Source organism: Moschus berezovskii, chromosome 15, assembly GCF_049115385.1.
Source record: "Moschus berezovskii isolate FMDL1 chromosome 15, NW_MosBer_1.0, whole genome shotgun sequence".
In the NCBI taxonomy this organism is placed as follows: Eukaryota; Metazoa; Chordata; class Mammalia; order Artiodactyla; family Moschidae; genus Moschus; species Moschus berezovskii.
In genome coordinates this window covers 84667762-84689610 of record NC_142474.1, presented here as the reverse complement: position 1 = coordinate 84689610, position 21849 = coordinate 84667762, and the positions used below count along the sequence as shown (strand labels likewise).

The 21849-nt window shown below is 45.6% G+C and overlaps 1 protein-coding gene across 2 annotated transcripts in view; it reads left to right on the top strand.

The window, feature by feature from the left end:
• Positions 1 to 21849, top strand: part of KIF16B (kinesin family member 16B) — a 288977-nt gene that overhangs the window by 259752 nt on the left and 7376 nt on the right. For both annotated transcript variants that reach the window (XM_055426370.2, XM_055426381.2), the window contains one exon: positions 466 to 549. In XM_055426370.2, the coding sequence (XP_055282345.2) occupies positions 466 to 549 (84 nt within the window). The remainder of the gene's footprint in view (positions 1 to 465; positions 550 to 21849) is intronic.

The following is a 21849-nucleotide window of genomic DNA, read 5'->3' as shown; positions in this document are numbered from 1 at the left end:
GAAAGTTGAAAGAACCACAGCAATGGTCTAAAAACTCTCTTACAAACTATGCAGGCAGTGTGCTTGTTGAGTTGTCAAACTTCATCTCAACACCAAAATAATTCTAGTTTAAGAGGACTAAAGGAAGAACAAACTTGTGTTTAAAAAAAAGGAAACTTATGAACCACCATCTGGCAAAGAGTCTACTCTGTATCTGGGACCAGACATTGAGACTCAAGTCCATCCTTCCTTTGAGGCCCCTCCTCCTGCCTCCTGTGTGAGCCTGGTGGAGCCTCACCTGGTCTGTTTGAAGTCATACAGTTGTTTAGTGGCCAAGCAAGGCAGGACCTACCATCTTGAAACATTTAACCTCTTTCTGTTCCCACCCCCACCTCCCCGTGATAGAGATTTCAAATAATAGATTAATAGTGACCCAAATATCATAAGTGTGGTATTAATCCGTCTCTTATAAAATATGTATTTCAGCTTGCGACCCTTGAATTCCCTCCAAAGAAACTATTTGGAAACAAGGATGAACGTGTGATTGCTGAGAGGCGAAGTCAATTAGAGGTAACAGAATTAAGCTTTTCTTTCTGTGTGTGCGGAAAGTTTGCCATCTGATCGACCAGTGCGAAGTCGGACTCTTAAACACCTAACGGTTCATGAATGTGAAGGTGCGGGAGACGGCAGCAGCAGATTATAAAGTAATGAGATGAGTTCATTTAAAATATAAGGCCTTCCCCTCACCCCCTCTCCACTCTAACAGAGCGTTTTCCTGGGTTTTGAGGAGATACATTTATCCCAAGGATTAGGATTAGGAAGCGGGTTGTGGGTGAGAACTGAATATTCACGTAGACAGATGGTGCGCAGTGCAGGATGGGGGTATGAAGCTTGCTGCCGAAAACTTGAATTAATTAACTGAAGATTTATAGTATTGCATTGCTGTTGCTTTTTCAAGATGGCTGGAAGCAAAAAGACACATACCTATTTTAGTCACGTTAGGTTTTGTTTGACTTACTTTAACTTCGTCTTCTGAGCCAGCTACATGGGAAACTTTGGTTCAACACAACTGTTGTTTTTCTGACTGCCTCTCTGCCAGCGTGCATTGTTGACTGCTTTATATAGCTCGTTTTTCTTTGTAGGATAGAGCTGCTTATTTTATTGGCATCCGATACCACTGAGACAGGGTGTTTGTGCTAGGGCGTGATCGCAGGTGGCCTTTGATCGTGGGCAGCTCTCTTGCCATTCTGAGCCACTGAGGCCGGCAGATAAAATTAAGCTCACTCCAGTCAACAAGCTTCCTGGGGGCCTTGCAGAGTCCCCTCTGCCACTCCTCTAAGAGGAATAAAAAAGACTTCACGTAAATGAAATGAAATAAGAGGAGGCCTGAGTTAGCCCTTTCTGAATTGTGAAATTCTGCATAAAACTTCAGTATTGTTCTCATTCAGTTGAGAGAGGCAGAATTTAAAATGGCTACATATGGAATGCAGTGAACACCAGTGAACCAAGGGAAGTGTCCAAGGCTGCAGGTTCCAGTGAGAGCCAAAATGGGGAGTGGGGACTGTGGAGAAATTGGAGGCCAGGGGATTGTGGTCCATGGTTAGGTGGGGCATTCTGTCTAGGGTTTTAAGATCCTCGTGTAGAACTACTCTAAGGAAAGATGAGTTTCAGGGTGTGGCCATGCTTACAGACCTGTCAGTTAAACTGTAGAATTAAACTGTGTTTGAAAAGGTCCGGAAACTATTACAACTGAGGTTTGAATGGATCATTGCAGAGCTCTAAAAATCATCCTATGAGATGGCCTGACCCTGATACCCAACTGAAGAGTGTATTACATTCAAAGCAGAGATTACTGTGGTGAGCCTGCTTGGCCAAGTTCTTGCAAAGGTTTAATGGTATCATACAGACAATTTAAAGCTCGCAGTAGAACTAGTGATGGTTTTCTTTACTGAAGCCTCACCCACCTCAGTTATCTAGACTTGTCTTTAATTAAAACCTGTGCAGAATGATAGTATATGGAAACGAGTTTGTAAACCAACAGGAAATAGCTGTTGTCATCTCAGCTTACTCAGAGCTCTGAATAAATGCACAACGTGCCAGCCATGCCACAACAGAGTAGGCGTATGTGTGCTGTACGTTTGTGAGCCCAGCTCTCGGGGTCTCTTGTCTTTCCACTGTGGCTTCCAGGGCCAGAGCAAAGTTCAGGGCCCCCTTTCATTCTTGGTACTTTCAGGTGGAACCCATATTTGTTCTTCCAGGTTCTCTGCTTAACCATGTAGCCCTACTGAGCCATCAGCTGTTGAGCATCAGTGTTAACATCTCCGCCGATACAAGCCTGTGATGGTGGTTTACCTGTGGCTGTGGCATTAGTCCATATGGACTGGATTCTACACTTTGGAGGAAAACAGGGGCTTATGTTTTAAATTAAGTATATTTCATCTCATGTTGGCTGTTAAGTCTTAGAATATTACGTTCTTGTCAAGGAGAGAGTGTAATTCAGCTTCACTTTAGTGGAAAGTTAAAGTGAGATTCTTGGGTTAATTTCATGCAACTATTGGGTGATTTTTTTTTTCCAGTCTAACACCAAGAGTCACTGACTTAGTGGATTTTCATGTGAAATTTAACATTTATTTTCTCTTGAATTTGCATTTACTTAGTTCCCTGGTACATACTGGGGATAGTTTGAAGTGTTACATAGAATATCAGGGTGAATGAACCATCTCTTTCCCTCTAAGAGCACATATTTACATTGGTGTATGAAACTTTAACTGGAGGTATAATTAAATACATAAGCATCATGCAGAAAGATGGATTCCAGTAGCACACATTTGTACTGGCACAACAGAACATAACATACAGAGTGTTTGCACAAGAGGAATTGTCTGCCAATTTCTAAACTGTATTTCTAAAATCCAGAAATACAGTTTTACAAACCTCTTCAGGTCAGTGGAGCTGCATAGAGCAGCGCCATTGGATACTTACGGATGCTTCCATAAGCAAGCATCCAATTGCATTTCGATCTTCCTTGCTGTTAAAATAGCTCCAAGATTGGGACCTTGTGTTTGAGTTTATCAGCAAAAAAATGTCAAATGTTTTCACATGAAAGACATAGACACCTACTTTATAACTTTTTTTTTTTAAGTCGCTCAGTCGTGTCCGACTCTTTGTGACTCCATGGACTATACAGTCCATGGAATTCTCCAGGCCAGAATACTAGAGTGGGCAGCCTATCCCTTCTCCAGTAGATTTTCCCAACCCAGGGATTGAACCCAGGTCTCCTGGATCGCAGGTGGATTCTTTACCAGCTGAGCACAAGGGAAGCCCAAGAATACTAGAGTGGGCAGCCTATCCCTTCTCCAGTGGATCTTCCAGACCCAGGAATTGAACCAGGGTCTCCTACATTGCAGGCAGATTCTTTACCAGCTGAGCTACCAGGGAAGCCCTACTTGTAAAAATGTTAAAATAATTATTGTAAAGATGATGGGTAGCAACAGAAATTTCTGCCTGTCATATGAGATGTTCTAGAAATTAATCTTCTCACCATGGAGAGAGGAATATCAGTGGTGTGTGTGGTGGTAGCCGTGAGGGTCAGGGTGTGTAGGACCAGAAAAGGGCAGGAGTGAGTCAGGACGTGGCGATGCCACGTGGAGAACTGTAACTTTGTCCTCCAGAACTCACTCTCACTGACATACTCGTGTGGGATCCACCCATCCAGAGTTATGGGTCCCACTCTGGTCTATACCTGGAGAATCTGGCCTGCTACTGCTTTGCATCTCGTGCTCAAATGCCATCGAGCACTTCTGCTCCAAAAGAGCCATAGTCTCCAGAGGTTTCTCACATAGGCGGATCTCCCTGTTGCTGCCCCCATGGCCCCACTGGAGCTGGTCAGTGTAAATGTGCATGTCGTTGACAGAGCCTGCCCTCGGGCAGCTGGAGGGTTCTGATAGCAACTCTCTTTGTGTGATGCGCTTCCCAGCTCCCCCAACCCTTCTCGTAACGCAGACTCCTGCCCAGCAGAGAAGGCTGTGGAGGCACCAGGAAATGACCACATCAGTCTGTCTGATGCGTTTATCTGGAGTGGAAAGGTGCTTGTTATCAGTACTCTGCTTCAAGGCAGATCCCATTACCGTTGGGTCAAACCTGCTATTGTTGTAAGTCAAAAATGGTGGAATGTTGGCAGTTCCACAGGCTTTCACATAGTGCTCCAGCTGTCTCCATTCACTGTGTGTTTATTGCTGAGTGCCAGGCCTGAGTGAAAGGCTTGGTACCTCATGCCATTTGCTCTTCCAGCCAGCTTTTGAGGGCTTCTATTATTATCCCCATTTTATACGTGAAAAAATGAAGTCTCGGGGAGGATAAAGAAGGTTGCGTATCCAGGGAGTGGCAAAGCCTCAGTCTGCACTAGAGTGTCTTCAGGGCAGGCGCCTCGTAACCCTCACGCACAATGAGTCTGAGGTCCGCCGCACACTTTGTTCTGGAATGTCCGCGAGACTTCACTTCCACCTCATTTAAGACCCTTGTTACGCCCTCGCTTGTCTCAAAAGGTACGTTTACGTCTCAGATTTCCCCTGTTGTACTCGTCAGTTATTTGAAGACAGCAGAATCGACATTTAATGGAATTCTCGGTCTCCCATGGTATTTTCCACATGCCTTACCTTTGCTGAATTCTCAGAAAATCTGCCTATATTATCTCCAGTAGATGAGCTTTTGTTTTGCTTTTGTTGATTGATGAGAGGTACATTTTGGGTCACTAATTTCAGAAAATGTTATCATCTACTTGAAACGTTTTTGCTAATCACCTTATAGTCTGTCATTCCAAGGAGTAACTGTAATTAATGAAAACAAGGGGAATCCTCTAAAATAATAAAGTTTTCAAGAATAAAACCACCACCTTTGGCGATAGGAACCTGAGAAATTTGCCGATGTTTTCTTGAAAGTACTAGAGCAGTTAAGCTTCCCAGGTAGCCTAGTAGTAAAGAATCCACCTGCCAAGCAGGTGACTCAGGTTTGATCCCTGATATAGCAAGATCTCCTGGAGAAGGAAATGGTGACTCACTCCAGTACGCTTGCCTGGGAAATCCCATGGATGGAAGAATCTGGTGGGCCATAGTCCATGGGGTTTAATCCATAAAATGGAAACACTAATAATACCCACTTCATAGAGTGGATGTGAAAGTTAAATGAGAATATATGTAAAATCCTTGGATAGGTACCAGGTACATAGTGTACCCTAGAAATTCTTCTGTTAAGAATGGCTACATTCCAGTTCTTGTATGACTTACAGTTTACTTTTAAAATTAAACACAGTTCTAATTAATGCAATAAGATAAGAATATAAAAGATTATTGTGATTCAGAAGGGAGAAATAAAGCTCTTACTCACAAATGACATGATTGTCTCTATAGAAAATCCAAAATAATTGACAAGAAATCTCCTAAAACTGATTAGCAGTTGTGACAAGATCACAGCATACAAGAATAATCACTTTCCTATATACCAGCAATGAAACATTGGAATTGAGATTAAGAACATGATAGAATGTACATTAGGACCCCAAATTAAATACTTAGGTAAAAATTTAATGGAATATGTGTAAGATATATATGAAGAGAACTCTGATAAATAAAATCTCTGATGAAAGAAATCAAATAACTAAACCAATGAAGATATAGCCCATGTTTATGGATAGGAAGACTCAATATTGTCAAGATAGCAGGTCTTCCAACTTGATCTGTGGATTCACTGCAATCCCTCAGTAAGTTATTTGTGGACATGGACAATTTGATTCTCAAATCCGTATGGAGAACCACAGGACCCAGGATAGCTGGCATAATACTGAAGGAGAAAAAGTTGGAGAACTTACACTACCCAGGCTTCAAAAGCTACAGTAATCCAGACTGTTTGTAAAATGCAAAACTAAAACTCCTAGAAGATAATGTAGAAGGAAACACAGATGACCTTGGGTATGGCAGTGATTTTTCAGATACAGCATCAAAGACACAATCCATGAAAGAAGCAGCTGATAAGCTGGACTTGACTAAAACTGAAAACTTCTGCTCTACAGAAGACAATGCCAAGAAAATGAGAATGCCAGCCTCATACTGGGGAGAAAATATCTGCAAAAAGACACATTTGATAAAGGACTCAATCAAAAACATACAATGAGCTTTTAAAACTCAACAATAAGAAAATGAAAAACCCAACTAAAAAGCAGGCAGAAGATCTGAACAGGCACGTCACCAAAGAAGATGTACCCATGGCAAATATAGGAGGGACATCTATGAGCATCATCTGTCAGTTGGGAAATGCAAAAATGAAATAGCAATGAGTCATCTCGGTACACCTATTAGAATGGCCAAAATCCAAAACTCCATGGATATCAGATGCCAGTGAGAAGGTGGAGCAACAGGACCTCTCCTTCATTGGTGGCAGGAATGCATAATGATACGGCCACTTTGGAAGACAGTTTGGAAGTTTCTTATGAAACTAAACACACGCTTACCATACAATTTAGCATTTGAAATCATTGGTGTTTACCCGAATGAGTTGAAGACATATGTTCACACAAAAACCCACACATGAATGTTTATAGCAGCTTTATTCATAATTGCTAAAACTTGGAAGCAATCAAGATGTCCTTCTGGAGGTGACTGGATAAATAAACTGTGGTATATCCAGACAGTGAAATATGACTAACCTTAAAAAGAAATGAGCCATCAAGCCTTGAAAAGACATGGAAGAACCTTAAATACATAGAACTAAGTGACAGAAGCCAATCTGAAAAGACCACTTACTATATGATTCCATATGACATTCTGGAAGAGCCAAAACTGCAGACCCAGTAAAAGGGTCAGGGGTGGGGAAGAATTAATAGGCAGAACACAGAGGATTTTTAAGACAGCGAAACTGCTCTGTTTGATCCTGTCATGGTGGGTGCATGACTGAATACACTGTCAAAGCCCACAGAATAGGCAAGAGTGAGCCCTGATGTGAACTATGGACTTTGCGTGACAATGATGTTTCTGTGCAGGTTACTAATTATAACAGATATAGCCTCTGGTGTGAGAGTTTAATAGTGGTTGTGTGTGTATATATTTATGAGGATAGAGCTGGATATGAGAAATTTTGCTTCCTCTCCACTTTTCTGTTAACGTTTACCTACCTTAAAAATAGTCTATTTATGAATTTTATAAATTGTTTTATAAATGTGGCCATCGTGCATTGGTAATCTCCTCCTTTCCTTTTTCCTACCTTCATTTTTTCTTTCACTTCTGTCCTCCCTCCATCCTCTTATTTTTCTGTTGTCCTTTAATTGCTTTGCTCAGGAAACGAGGGACGGATGGATGGGTGGGTGGGTAGGTAGGTGAGTGGGTGAGTGAATTTGGCACTAGTACATATTTTTCCCAAGAGTTTGAGTTTTAATTATTATAAGGAAGGTGATCATCAGCTAAACAAATTATATTTTTATACATGTTTTCTCTACTGCTAAGCATACAGTAATATATATTTCATTGAGTGACTCACTCATTACCCTGAAATTTGGAAGTTGCTATTTTATCTATCTTTGCCAAGCACCATTTTTATTCACTTGTTCTCTCAAAACTCAAGGTAGATGTCTGTCTTTATGAATCAATGATTTTAGGAATATGCAAATCAATGAGGTGCCCACCCAGCAGAGACCACCTTTGAAAATTAAGACATTTGAATACAGAAGCGTTTCAAAATTAAAACATTTGAATAGTGAGGGGAGAAAAGAAGGAAAGCTCTTGTACACACGGAAGCATGAGCTAGGTGAGAGGCCCGGTGGAATACTGATGGAATTGTCTTAAAGGTTGTCTTTCCCTGTAGTTCTCATGTGTCGCCACAAAGGCTCTTCCTCACTGGTGCGTGGTTCAGGGGGCCTTCACGTTCACCTGCCTTGTAGCATCACTTGGGATATTCTGAGTGGCCCGTTGCTACTTTGAGTCACACTGTCGCTGTGGTATGTGGAGGCTTTCTCTTCAAGGGTCGCTTCTGCAGTCTGAGAACGGGCCGCCCCGTCCTCTGCCCTTTGTCTCTGTTCTTTGTGCCACTTCTGCAGCACTGAGTAAGTTTCCCTGCTTCCTGTCAGACGGGAAGCTGAGATGATCCTCCGTCAGTGTGCAGAAGCAGAAGGGCTTGAGTACAGTAAGTTTAGCATCAAGATGAAGTTAGCATGTCCGTGTCTTTCCAGGACATGGCTCTGGTTCTCCGTGGGGCAGAGGGCCTTCTTTGGCAATCCTGTGCAACCCATTCTGGCTCAAGAGAGAAGCCGCCTTTACCTAAGAGTGTCGGGTTTGTTGATAGCAAGTATTCAAAGAACCCTTAGAATCAAGGGATACAGCCTATAAAATTAGCAAAATTCTGCTCTGCAGAAGGTTATATAACCATCTCCTGCTTTCAGTACGCTAAAGGAACTTTGAGATATCATGAGATAGAAATTGATGGCTTAGACATTTTGTTAAACTTTATTTTTTTTATTAAAAAACCAGAAAGAATATGTTATAAACCCAGTGCACCCTCTCATATCACCCAGCTTCATCATTGTCAGCATGTGACCTGTTTTGTTTCATTTCCTCCTCAGTCACTATACACACACATTCACAGGGTTATTTTAAAACAAATGCCAGATGTCATAGTGCATGCTTATTTCGCTCAGTCTTGTCCAACTCTTTGCAATCCCGTGGCTTGTAGCATGCCAGGCTCCTCTGTCCATGGAATTCTCCAGGCATGAATACTGGAGTGGGCAGCCATTCCTTTCTTCAGGGAATCTTCTCAACCCAGGGATTGAACCCTGGTCTCCTACATTGCAGGGGGATTCTTCATCAACTGAGCCACCAGGGGTATCATATTTATTAATATCCATAAATATTTTAGGATGAATCTCTTTAAAAAGTGTCTTATAATCTATAGATTTCCCTTTCCTCTTGTTTTCTCACCATTTGTTTGTTGATGAAGCCATGTCATTTATCCAGGAAATTCTCACTTTGGAGGTTTTGCTAGTTGCATCCCATTGTGCCATTCACCATGTGCCTCTCAGTTCAGTTCAGTCGCTCAGTCGTGTCTGACTTTGCAACCCCATGGACTGCAGCACGCCAGGCTTCCCTGTCCATCACCAACTCCTGGAGCTTGCTCAAACTCATGTCTATCAAGTTGGTGATGCCATCCAACCATCACACCCTCTGTCATCCCCTTCTCCTCCTGCCCTCAATCTTTCTCAGCATCAGGGTCTTTTCCAATGAGTCAGTTTTTTGCTTCAGGTGGCCAAAGTATTAGAGTTTCAGCTTCAGCATCAGTCCTTCCAACGAATTCAGGACTGATTTCCTTTAGGATAGACTGGTTTGATCTCCTTGCTGTCCAAGGGACTCTCAAGAGTCTTCTGCAACACCACAGTTCAACCAGTTGTTAGATTGAGTAGTAGCTTGATTGAGTTCAAGTCTGATCTTCTGGGGCAGAAACACTGTAGAGGTGGTGCTGTTGTCCCCTCGCATCTCAGAGGAAGCGCGTGATGTCTGGTGGTCTCCCTCTTGATGGTCTCTGCTGTCTGTTGAAGCAGTCCATTGACCATGGCAGTCACTGCCCGTGCTCATGACCGCTTCCTGTGCACGACTGGGCCTGTCTCACATGTGTCAGTTGAGTGCTTCCCGTCTCCAAGGACCTCGTGGTCCTGTCGGAGCGGAGACGACTCATCAAGTAACTACTCAGATAGTCATGTACCGCCTCCAAGGTCATCAGAGGACGTGACTCCCAAAGCAGTTGCCCCCAAACCCGTGTGGCCAATCTTTGAATTTATCTCAAGTAGCTTTTTGAAAGATACAAATTCTCAGAACATGTTCTAGTGTATTCTGACTCAGCGAGACTGGGATGGGATCCAGGAATCCGAGTCTGTCATAGAAAGATGCAACTGCTGTGGACGTAGACAGGGAAGGAAGAGCCAGATCCTAAGCCGTGTTCCTGACTTCGGACCTGAGCCGCAGGACAGCAGGGCCCACGGAGCACTGTACGCAGACGAGAGGAGGGCTGACGTTTGCCCTGGAGAGAATGGAGGGAGCAGGGGAGACGGAGGCAGCAAGAGCGGTGGCCGGGCTGTTACTGTCTCCAGACAGGGCGTGACTGCGGCCTCAAGGAGGGTGTGATGGCCGTTGGCACGGAGGAAAGTGGGCGGATTAGAGACACACACCAGAGGCGGGGTCAGTGTTGCTCGCCACTCTGTCCAGTGAGAGCCGAGGGCAGTGACGAAGTAAGCGTGGGTGCCCAAGACCCGCAGCATTCACCTCAACCAGACAGTGAGATTCCGTTTTACACATATTTGTGTCTTTTTCCTTTTCTACACATAGTCGATGACACTGAAATAGTGCTTTTCTTTTTTTTAGCATTTCACTAGCTTGGGGTTTGGAGGTCCTAATATGTGCAGTCAGCAATTGTGGGTCAGGGAGAGCAGCCGTCCAGAGGCTAGAGGACCAGCAGAGCTGGTGGAATGTGTTCCATCCTGCAGGTTGATGTTTCTGTTCAAACCCAGAGATGTGAGGGACCACTGTCCCTCCTCAACGCAATCAGGCGCTCATTCTTCTTACTCAGCGGAGGGTTAGCCTTTTTGTTCAGCCTGTTGGATGAGGCCCACCCATGTGAGGACAGTGTGCTCCATGCAATCTGTTGACTCAGACGTTCATCTCCTCCAGAAACAGCCTCACACACATACGGAAATAGAGTTTGGAGTAACATGGCAACCCACTCCAGGATTCTTGCCTGGAAAGCCCATGGACAGGGAAGCCTGGCGTGCTGCAGTCCATGGGGTCGCAGAAGAGTCAGACATGACTGAGCAACTGAACAACAACAAAATATCTGGGCTCCTAGAGGCCCAGCAAGTGGACACATAGGATTAACCATGACAGAGGCCATTTCTGTTCACCCCAGATACACCTGCACTGGTAATTTTTCCATTTTTGAGGCTTTTGATGCTCTTTAACATCAGTCCCAATGAGAACTCCACCTCAGTCCCCAATAAATCCTTAACATCTGTCATCTTCCCGGCTCCGACCCTCACTCACAAGGTGTTTCAGGCTTGGCAAATGACAGGGATTCTCCGGCTCTTTCCTCTTGATGGAAATAGCATCAGATGAAAGGATCGCAGCACAGTACGGTGGGCTTCAGAGCTGGGTGTGCTCTGCTGTGGAGTTCAGTACTGAACGTTTTTCATTTCCCGGGCCACTTTTAAAAGCAAAATGAAACAAGGCTTGAATATTACAGAATTAAACCATGGCTGGAGGATTGTTCCTGCTCTGCTCCTGGATTCAGCGAGGGACCCTGTTTGTTTCCTTCTCTATCATGTCTCATGGCCTCTGACGCAGAAGCAGGCATCCCCAGTGACGCGTGGAGCTGGTGGCCTGGCCTCCCTCCTGTTGTCTGCGCCTGGGGGAAGCTGGCCTGCTTCGCCTGGAAGCTCCAGGCTCCTGTTGACCTCACCATTTACCCTGCAGAATGAAGTGCCATTTTCGTCTCTTCTCTCCGCCGTCCTTCCATCTCACACTTGCTGCAGCCCAGCAGGGATGGGGAGGGACAGTCTTCTAAACTGAAGCACTTAATTAGCTCCCGGTCCCGGGGGAGTGTCAGAAATGCAGCTAAAGTAGAAGAAATAGCTGTGCTGGATGATGGAAAGAACACCACCTCCTTCTGGGGACACCGAGTTACTAAATGGTTTTGGAGTGAGTGACCATTTGTTTTTTTTTTTTTAAATTTTTTTTTTTATTTCTAAAAAAGAATTTTATTAAAAAAGCACAAATGCAAAGAAATGAACAGAGGAAAATTTATGCGTCGAACCTGGACTGGTCACTTATGATAATATACATGCTACAATTCCATTTGGAGTCTCGTCTATGGTGGCGTCGTGCTCATATCATTCATCTCTAGCCGTGTCCGTGTCTGCTCAGTTCCACTTGCCTGGTTCCTCTTCCCCCACGCACACATTGTCCTGAGTGTAGATAAAGGGGTGTCCCAGTAAAATTCTAGTCCCTTCTTGGGAGCCAGCTTGTCCTTTAGGGCCCCTGATGATGATAGCATAGCCACGTCACCATCCTGTTGATCCTCACTGGAGGAGGAGACGTGCAGTGGACATGTTACTAATTACAAATAAGATAGAGCGTGATCTTGTTCTTGTTCAGTCACTCAGTCGTGTCCTTCTCTTCGCAACCCCATGGACTGCAGCATGGGCCGGCTTCTCTGTCCTTCATCTAATAAGATATATAGATTTAACTGTAGATTATATTATGTGAATATGATTATAGGCGTAGTTTTAAATATAGTTATATAGGTATAGTAGAGAGGTTATAGCTGTGTAGCTAATAGGTGTGTGGAAAGATGTCAGTTTTAGAGATTGTCAATATTGCGTGTAGATATGATTCTATAGATAGAGTTATATAATACAACAAGTTATATAATACAACAAGAGTTATATAATACAACAAGAGGCCACTCTTGTGAAAGCATGAAGCCCAGGAGTCCATGGAAGGACTGCGGTGTAGCCCAGTCCCGGGGCTCCGTGCCGACAGCCGTCTCGACTTCTCCCACCAACCTGTCCCAGTCCATCCTGGCGGGCGTGGACTCATGGGCGCCTCCATCATCTGAATGCTTTGCAGTCACTTGATGATAGATTCACTTAGGTTCAGTGCATGAAACCCCATTCGCCTGAGTTCCTAACGCCTAAGGTTGCGATAAAACTTGTGTTTTAATTCCTTTAAAAAGGACTGTTTAGCCTTAGGAAAGTAATGAGCTTGCTGTGAAATCAGAAAGTCCTCATCAGAAAACCACACGCTGAAGTCACAGTGCAAGCTCACGGCGGGGTCGGCAGCCAGGCCAGGAGCGGAGCCTGACGCGCAGTGCACGGCTCCCAGCATGGGCACCCCGTCTTTACAACCCCGGCTGAGATCTCCTTCATCCCCCAGGCCCATCCTTCAGCTCACACGTGCTCCTCCCTACCCTGTAGCCCCCAGGTGATGCTGGTCCTGCCCGGCAGGTCCAGCGTGTGTGGGCCGTGTCCCCAGGGCCTCTCAGCTCTTCCCCGCGGCCTCCTCCAAAGCCAAGGAGGACCCAGCCCAGCTGGGAACCAGAGGGAGGCGAGGCGCTGCAGGGGCCCCGCAGCCTCCCGCGTCTTTCCGTGGGGAGCCTTTCCAGGGTGATTGGAAGTGCGTGTCCGTGTTTCTCAGCATCCCCAGTGGGCCCAAGCCCACCCGTGTGAGCACGGTTGTGCCCGCTCGGCGGCCCCTCTGTGGCTTTTCTCCTTTGTCTTTCTCTTGCTTTCCCATCCCTTTGCTTCCATGTCCAAAGTGTGTCAGTCGCTCAGTCATGTCCAACCCTTTGCGACCCCGTGGACTGTAGCCCACCAGCCTCCTCTGTCCATGCGGATTCTCCAGGCAAGAATACTGGAGTGGGTAGCCATGCCCTCCTCCAGGGGATCTTCTCAACCCAGAGATTGATCCCAGGTCTCCTGCACTGCAGGTGGATTCTTTACCAGCTGAGCCACCAGGGAAGCCACAAGGTCACCCCTAAATAAGTGACCCCAGTCTTTGCTCTCAGAGGACCTCACGCTGCTCTTATGGGTTGGACATATATCCTTTCTGACCATTTTGCTGCTCGTTCATGTGTGTGTGAGTGTGCTTGTGTGAACCTGTTGTCCTACATGTGTATAGTTTTTAAGCTCAGTGACAGTTACGGATGCGTCCGCAGAAGCCTGAGTCACGTCCACCCTGACCTCCAGCCTCCTCTGCACCCTCTCGGGTTATATCCCCTTCCTGTGCTCCGTGTTCTCCTCTTTCTCGGCTTATTCCCTCGTTTCAACGGAGCACATCCCTTGGAGCTTTCTGAGAAAGGACGCACAGGAGGTGCATTTCTAGAGACATGTCTGATGAGGTCTTTCTTCACCCGCCCCTGACTGGACAGGAGAGATTAGTTGGAAACTATTTTGTCCTGTAGCTTAGCTTGCTTCACGGTCTTCTGACTCCAGTGCTGGTGTCAGGCGGGTCGAAGCCATCTTGATGTCCAGCCGTTTGTCCGTGTCATGATTCTGTCCACCTCTGTCCCCAGCGTTTGGAGTGCTTGGAGGTCTTCTCTGGTGAGCAGCCCCTCCCTTCTCTGGGCCTCTGTCTGCATGGACTTTATCTCGTGCCCTTCGTCTCTGGGAGATTTTTGTGACTGGTTCCCCTTCCTGGAGCCCCACTTGGCTGTATTGAGCCTCCTGGCCTGAGGCTTCTCTCACCTCCTCCCCTCTGCTTTTCCTCTCTCCCTCCCTCGGCTGGTTCTTCCCTGCAGGTTTGAGAAACTCTGTGCCACGTGGTCCCTCTCACCCTGTCTTCCTTTGCTTTAAAGCTGCGCTGGTTCCTTTTGCATCTTTTCATGTTATAAACCTGGAAGCCTTGCTTCTTGCTTCCAGAAATTCTTGATTTGTGTATTTCCATGGGTCAGTGTAGTTCCTCTTCGTACATTTCCTTTGCTGCAGCAGCCCCAAAGACAGGATCAGAATTCTTTCTGTGCTTTTAAGAGCTGCTGTCTCTGTCCTGTCTCCATAAAGTTCTCTGATCACTATTTATATCAACACAGGTGAATTATCTTTTCTCTGCTACAAACACCTGCCTGCCGCCGCTGCTAAGTTGCTTCAGTCATGTCCAACTCTTAGCGACCCCATGGACCGCAGCCTGCCAGGCTCCTCCATCCATGGGATTTTCCAGGCAAGAGTACTGGAGTGGGGTGCCATTGCCTTCTCCGCCAGTCGGCATGAGGCTTTCTTAAAGATGCTTCAGTCCCCTTCACTCCATTCATTCAGATTTGTCTGCCGAATGAGTTGTGCTTTTTCTTAGATGAAAGGTGTTCGCCGTGTCCTGGGCCCGCAGACCTCCTTTGCTGCCTTTGTAAACTGCGTCTCTGTTTCGGGATTCTACTGGTTGTTTGTTTTCCCTAGACAGTCGTTTTCTTTTCCGTCATGCCACTTTGGTTTTTCATAGCGGCAATGAATCAGTGTAGTTGCAGCGCTTCGAGACAGTGTTTGGGGGGAACAAATGGAGAAGAACATCAGTTTGTTCCAATTCCATACAGTTTTTATCTTTATTGTTTGCTCATGTAAAGCTCTCATCCTTTTCTAGACAGGCTTATTTTTATTCCCAGCAGTTCACTGCGAAGTGTTTACATTTACATCTATAATCCAGGCAACCCAAAAAAAAAACAAAACAGACTTTCTCTAATGTATTTTCTAATTGAGATCACCTGTCTCGTATTATTTATAAGTGAAATTAAGAAACTGCTATTGAAATCAAGAAAAAGTTGCTAATCAGAGGTGAAAATGGCAGTAAATGAAGCCGTCATCTTTTTCTCAATGGGTTGTTTTTAGCCAGCTGAGGGGTCGAGGTAAGGCTTGTGCTTCAGACGCTGGTGAGTGCTGTGGGCAGTGAGGGGCCGCGTCTGCTCTGTCTCCACAGCCTGGGGTATCTGTGCTTCTTGCTGCGTGTTATGATTCCCCTTTCCTTTTCCATTTATAGTGCTCACCTTCCAGTTCACAGAACTGCATTTATTTGCAGTTCCTTATCAGAAAGAGTCTGGGTATGTTCAGGTGAATAGCACAGTCCGTATAAACTGGCCTTCCTTACTTTGCTGGGCAGTTTCCTCGTGGCAGAGTCTGTGGATGGTGTCAGGTTAACCCCCTGTTTCTCCGATTAAATGGCCCTACTGCTGTCCCCAGCGCCCCTTAACTGGCGAGGTTTCCTTTTAATCTGTAAGCTCGTGTCTTTACCCACGCCCTGTCAGTCCCTTCTGACTTGCACTGCCCTGCTTGTCCTGCCCTGCAGTTGAAAACAGGCACAGATACGAAAAGTCATGGCGACTCAAAGATCGCTGCTTACGGAGTTTGCTCGGCATTTCTCCCAGCCAGACGCCGCTGTCCAGGGAAGCGCGCGAGTCTGTGCCCCGGCTTGGCAGCGTCCTTCACTGTCTCCTGCAGGGGATCCTCGGGTTTTAGGACCTGTCCAGGACAGTGGCTAACCCTAACCCTAACCCTAAAGTTTGACTTTGCGTTATAAATTGATTTGATAAACTTCATTCTCCATAGTAAATAAGCAAAACCCTTTGAGAGAAAGAAGATCCTCTTAAACCCATGATGTTTTGCTATAAGCTAAGGTCCTAAGAAAAGAAAACCCATGCCTTTTATTGTCTGAGATCTAATTACCTAATGGCCATCTCTGTGTCAGCCATCTAATTGAGTGTGTCTTTCAGGAAGCACACAGATTCAACGTATATATATTTTTCATTGAGATGCTTAACTCTGTAGGTAATATCTGTTTGGTAAAGGAATTTATTTTCATTTCCCTTTATGAATTATAGACCTACTCTGTCCTTTTTGAAAATTAGAGATGGTGCATTTAGAGAAGTTTGGTCTGGATTTTCTCCCCACCTCCACCTTCTGTGTCATCACCAAACCTCAGTCCCTGTGAAGGGGGTCAATGGAGCAGATAATCCAGGTCTCCAGCTAATCCTCTCTGTGGGGCAGGGTCACAGGCCCACCACTCAGGGCCACAGTCCTCTTCAAACCTGGGACATGACCGTGGCTCCTCCCTGGGGCGCAAGGCAGCATGTGGACCCTGAGAAATAACTCCCAAGGTAGGAGGATAATTTGCCAGGCAAATAGTCCTTCAGGGAGCATCAGGGGCTCCTGGCCCAAAGAACAAAAATGGAGCATGGGTCTACTTCCCCTAGAGTCTCCAGAGCTTACCCCCCGGCCCTGAATTCAGGGATTCAGTGTTACTCAACAGTGGTCCAGTTCAAGGCCATCCAGGAAACATGTGCCATCGATTACATAGAGGACCTTAGGTCAGCTTGAAAGGGAAGGATCATCCCGCTCACCCACAGGCACAGCTGGTGGAAAGGGACGAGATTGTTGTTTAGGGTCTCAAAGCATCGCACTGCACCCTGTTCCCGGGCTGCACTAGGGGTGGAAGCTTAGGGGTGCCAGTAGTTCTCAGGTGTTTTAGGACCAGTTCTCTAAGTGCCTTGTAGCCAGGACATGCCACACAGCAAGTTCAGTCTGTCAGTTACATTGGTCACTGGGAGTCGTCCTTCTCTTTCCAGATGTCAGGAACCTCTCTGAAGGCTTATGCCATGCTGGGAGGAGTCATGAGCTTAGAAACAAAAGAATAGGGTTTGGAGTTTGTTTTTTCCCCAGATGGCACTTTACATAATCTCATTATTCAAAATGATCTTTCAGAGGATAGTTAAGTTACCTTATAGTTAGATTTTTTAAGTTATTTTTAATATGATTCCCCATTTTGAAAAACACGTGAAGTCATCCATCTTTAAAGCAACTCTTGAAATAAAGGGTCTGCCAGTGACTGATACTCGGTGACTTTGGGGGAAAAAAATTCCAGATTCTTGCTGTCCTTTACTTTCCTTTGAAAGGGAAAACATTAAATACTTCCATGCTTTATGCCCATGTAAAAGAAGAGAGAGTTAACAGATTTGCCCAACAACTTCCAGAGGACCAAACTGTATAGATAATAGTGTCGATGACTTAATAAAGACTCCTTGTGAATTTGGCCCTGCCCCGAGCGCTTTTACAGACAGTAGCTCATTTAATATTCTGATCCTTAAAAGACAGTCCGGTGAGGAAGCAGAGGAGTTAGGGACCCTGTTCCTGTGCTGTGCTGTCCCCACGTGGTGGCTGAAGGGTAACCAAGTGCCCGAGGCGCTGGCTCACAGGGAAGACCAGCTGCCGTGTGAGCCCACTGGCCAGGATGTGTCTCCAGGGCTCTCTTCCAGCCTCACCTCTGTGCTGAGGGTGTCAAGTTGCTCTGCATCTGTCTTTAGCCGGTTACCAACCTCTTACAAAGAGACCCAGTAAACAGAAGTCAAAGAACCAGAGTGAGTCCTGGGTGCTGGGCTTCTCCCAGCATCCTGGCATATTTTGCTTTCACCAAACAAAGCTGAGAGTGTGTCCCTTGAGACTGTCACTCCTGGCTCACAGGCACACCAAACACTAGACTCCTCTCTTCCACTCTGGAAGCCAAATGGATGGGACTGCTGTTCACTTGTGCTCTGGAGAAAGGCTCAACAAGCTTCTCAGTTCAAGCAGACCTTGGCTTTCTCATGTTTGTTTGTGGGGTTTCACCCTGACCTTGCTGCTCAACCTGGCTCGGTCATCAGGATCATTGAAGCTACTTAATACCTCAAGCCAAAATGTCAACCTATAAAAATTGAATATCATATGGACTTGAAATGCACATCCCTTATAAAATTTTTAAAGCTTGCTAGATTTTATTAAAATATGTGAACCAGACTGAGTATATTAAATTTATGAGTCCGATTGATGCACTACCACAATAATTCAATACAATATGCTTATGTCATTAAACTCATAAAGAAGATTCTCTGAATAGCTGTAATGAATAGTTCGGATTCTGTAATCACAGACTAACATTTTCACCCTGATGAATTTTAAGTGGGAGCTCTCAGAGTTCTATTTAATATCAAAAAATAAATGCCATATTTCAAATGATGACTGCTTATTCTAAGTATTTACTTTAAAACCTAGGGTAGGAAAGAAGTACCTGCAAAGACAGAATTATTCATTAGAAACACGGAAAAGGTTGGAAGAGGTTGGTGTGAAGTGGAATAGGACTGTAATTTATGGCTAGTCATAAATTACAAACGGAAAAAAAGAAACTTATTCTGTTCGGTTTGACTAATACCATTTATTCTCTCACCTCTTACCTCTTCCCCAAATACATGTATTTTGGTAATCTCTTACGGAGTGATAACCTACCCCAAAAGTGGGTGCTTTAAAGAAGCTACCATTTTATTGCTTATGCCGCTGTGACTCTGGAACATGGGCAGGGCTCCGCCGGGTGGTTCACCTTTTCCAAGTGTCACTGTCAGGTCAGGGCACGTGCATGTGGCAGCATTTGGATCACGGCTGCACTGAAGACTGGGCTCAGCCAGGGCATCAGAACCTCCAAGTTGACCTCTTCACTCTCAGCATTACCTCCAGGGCACTCTTTAAAGCAAGTCACAGGACTTGTCCTGGCAGGACTCCATGATTCAGAGAGAAGAGAGTTTGGCAGGACACATACTGGACCCCTGGTCTAAGGAGTGGTTGAGAACTAATCTGGTGGGCAGTGCAGAAGTGCCTCCCCCATGTGAAATAGAGCACAGTCCGGTCCTGCTGGATCACTGGCCGTGCCCCAAGCTCTGCTACCCCACTATGAGGCTTTGTACCCACTCTGCCCTCTACCAGGAACAGGCTTCCTTCAGAATCTTTCTCCAGTATCTTCACAGGCTTGATTCTTACTCACCCCTCAGATCTTGGCATAAATGTCTCCAATCCCCAGGGCTGCCTCTCCTAGGTGCTCTAACAGAATCTCATTCCTATTTTTTTTTTTTTTTTGAGCCGTATTTTAATTCCTGCTTTCCCTGTCCTATCTCCCTGAAAAGCCTGCATGTTACTCAGGATGGAAATGAAGCTTGTCTTTTACTGAATCCCCAGTAGCACTGGCAGGAGGAAAGCTCTCAGTTAAATATTTGTTTGTTGGGTTCATGAATGGGGTCTGAAGAGAGAGGCATCAACAGAGAATAAACCTTGAGTTAATCCTTAAAGGATGAGCAGGATTTAGATGATGGAAGCACAGCACCAGGAAGAATGACTCTGAACCATGAGGACATGGTGTGGGCAGCCAGGTGCCCTAGGAGGGCAGGCTCTGTGTCTGTCAACACCCAGTGCCCACTCCCCGTGTGACTTCGTGGGGAGCAGGTGTGCAGTAACTGCAGTGGTTGAGTACGCTGCTTGTCAAACACTGTCCTAATTTCATCAGAGCATGGGGACATTTGGAGGCATGTTGGGAAAGGATTCCTCAAATAGCCAGAGAGAGGTGTTCAGAGTAGAATGTATGGGAGTTTAAAACTGGGAAGACTTGACCGTGAATAACATCAACCCGCCTGGGTTGGTTCATAGCACGTGGCCAGTGATGACTAGACCTCTCTGGGGTCTAGAAATATCCCAGTGTGTCTCCATCCAGGTCCGATTCATCTTTAGAGCACATCAATCAATGATTAATTCTCCAAGTACTGCAAGGTAAATGAGCCCTCTAAGTCTTATTGGACTGAGAGTTGTCTTTACGCTGCCACCATGGCTAATGAGTTCTGGAAATGAGGAATGCCACTGAACTGCCTTCTCTGTTAATATGTCATGGTGGAAAGGTGGCTCAAGCCCTTTTACATTTTTAAAGAACATTTCAATTTTAATAATTTCAATAACTTTAAATTAAATTATGGATTGGTGTTAAAATTTTGTAAAATGAAAAGTGCTCCACAACAATGAGATAGCCGGGAAATCATTCAGATGACACAGCTGGGGTGAAATACCGCCCGTGAAATAAGCAGTAGGCTGCAGTTACAGCCGTGAGCCCTATTAAAGCGGAAACTTATAAAATGGTCATGATTTTATCCCCCGGTTAATTAAAATAGAAGGAAGGAAGCCAAAGGATAAAAAAAGGTAAAGTCTTTGAAATGCTTCTGAGGCCCTGTTCTCATTCCCACATCTTATACGCACACACACATTCACGCACCCACACATGCGGGGGTGGCAGCTGACTGAAATTCAGGGTAAATTCTGAGCCTACACGAGCAGGGCGTGGACAGCCCCCAAAGAACGGGGCTGCACGTACATTTACATTTATACCTCAGCGCTACGGGCTTAAGGGTTCTCCGTGAGAATTTCGAGGGCTTTCTCCCGCATCTGAAGAGCCAGTCCTTTTGCCTCTTACAGTCGTTGCCCTTGTCTAAGTCCCTGTCTCCTGAGATCTCAGTCTTCTTATGTGGAAACGGAGGATGCAGACCCCTGTTCTCCTTCTCCTTAGACTGTCTCAGGGGTCATAGGATCTCCTGAGCCCAGAAAGGCTTCACACAAATACCTGCAGACTCGACAGCCAGGTTCAAGGCCCCAGGATTCTCCTTCAGACCCTGCCCTTCCCCAGGCTGAGCCTTCCACACGCTGGCCGTGCTCCCTGTTCACATCCTTCCCTGGGCCTGGGTGCCACACACCGCCCCTCCTTTCCCTGTTCTCAGACTTGCCCTTCCTTCTAGATTCCAGACCTGAAAGGGGGATGGCTGTGAGATGGGGGCGGCAACACCATGTAACGTCCCTCTGACCTCCCAGGTTTTTGCCTGGATGGGCTATAGAGCATGAGGCCTTCCCTATGAGCAGACTAGCGTTTCATCCAGAAGCTCCTGAGTTGAAAGGAAAAACCCAGCAGAAGCTACTTCAAGTCCAGCTTCTACCCAGGTTATTCCAGGAACTTGAGTCCTTTTCCTTTCAGCCAGAGCCACCACTGAAATGGTATTATAGGTCACACATGAATCATGTTAATATAATGACCTTCATCAGAAGTGTCTAAAGTGAAGTAGCATGTAGCAGCACATTATATTTCATTTTCCCCCCTTAATGCAGTGTATTGATTGAGGTACCAGGCTGAAGCTCTAAGATAATTGACTGAGTTCTTGCTGAATTGCCCTGTATTGCTGTAGGGAGTGTGTTTCGCCTTTCAGAACTGATTAACACAGCCAACAGACCATATTAGCCTGTGTTTTTGATTCAAAAGATTAATAATGTTTAGTGGTTGACTTTTGAAATGGTGTTGAATTTTAAAGATTGGCCCGTGTGTGTATCTGGGTTTGGAGCAGGAGTCTTTCAGCTGAATGCTTGGCTGGGAATACACCTCTTGCATGGGCTGACCTATCTGAGATGGTATGTATGAAAGCCTCCCAGGATGGACCTTGTCGTAAGAGAGGCACCCTGGGCAGATGCCCTGAGACCACTGCAGGCCCCTC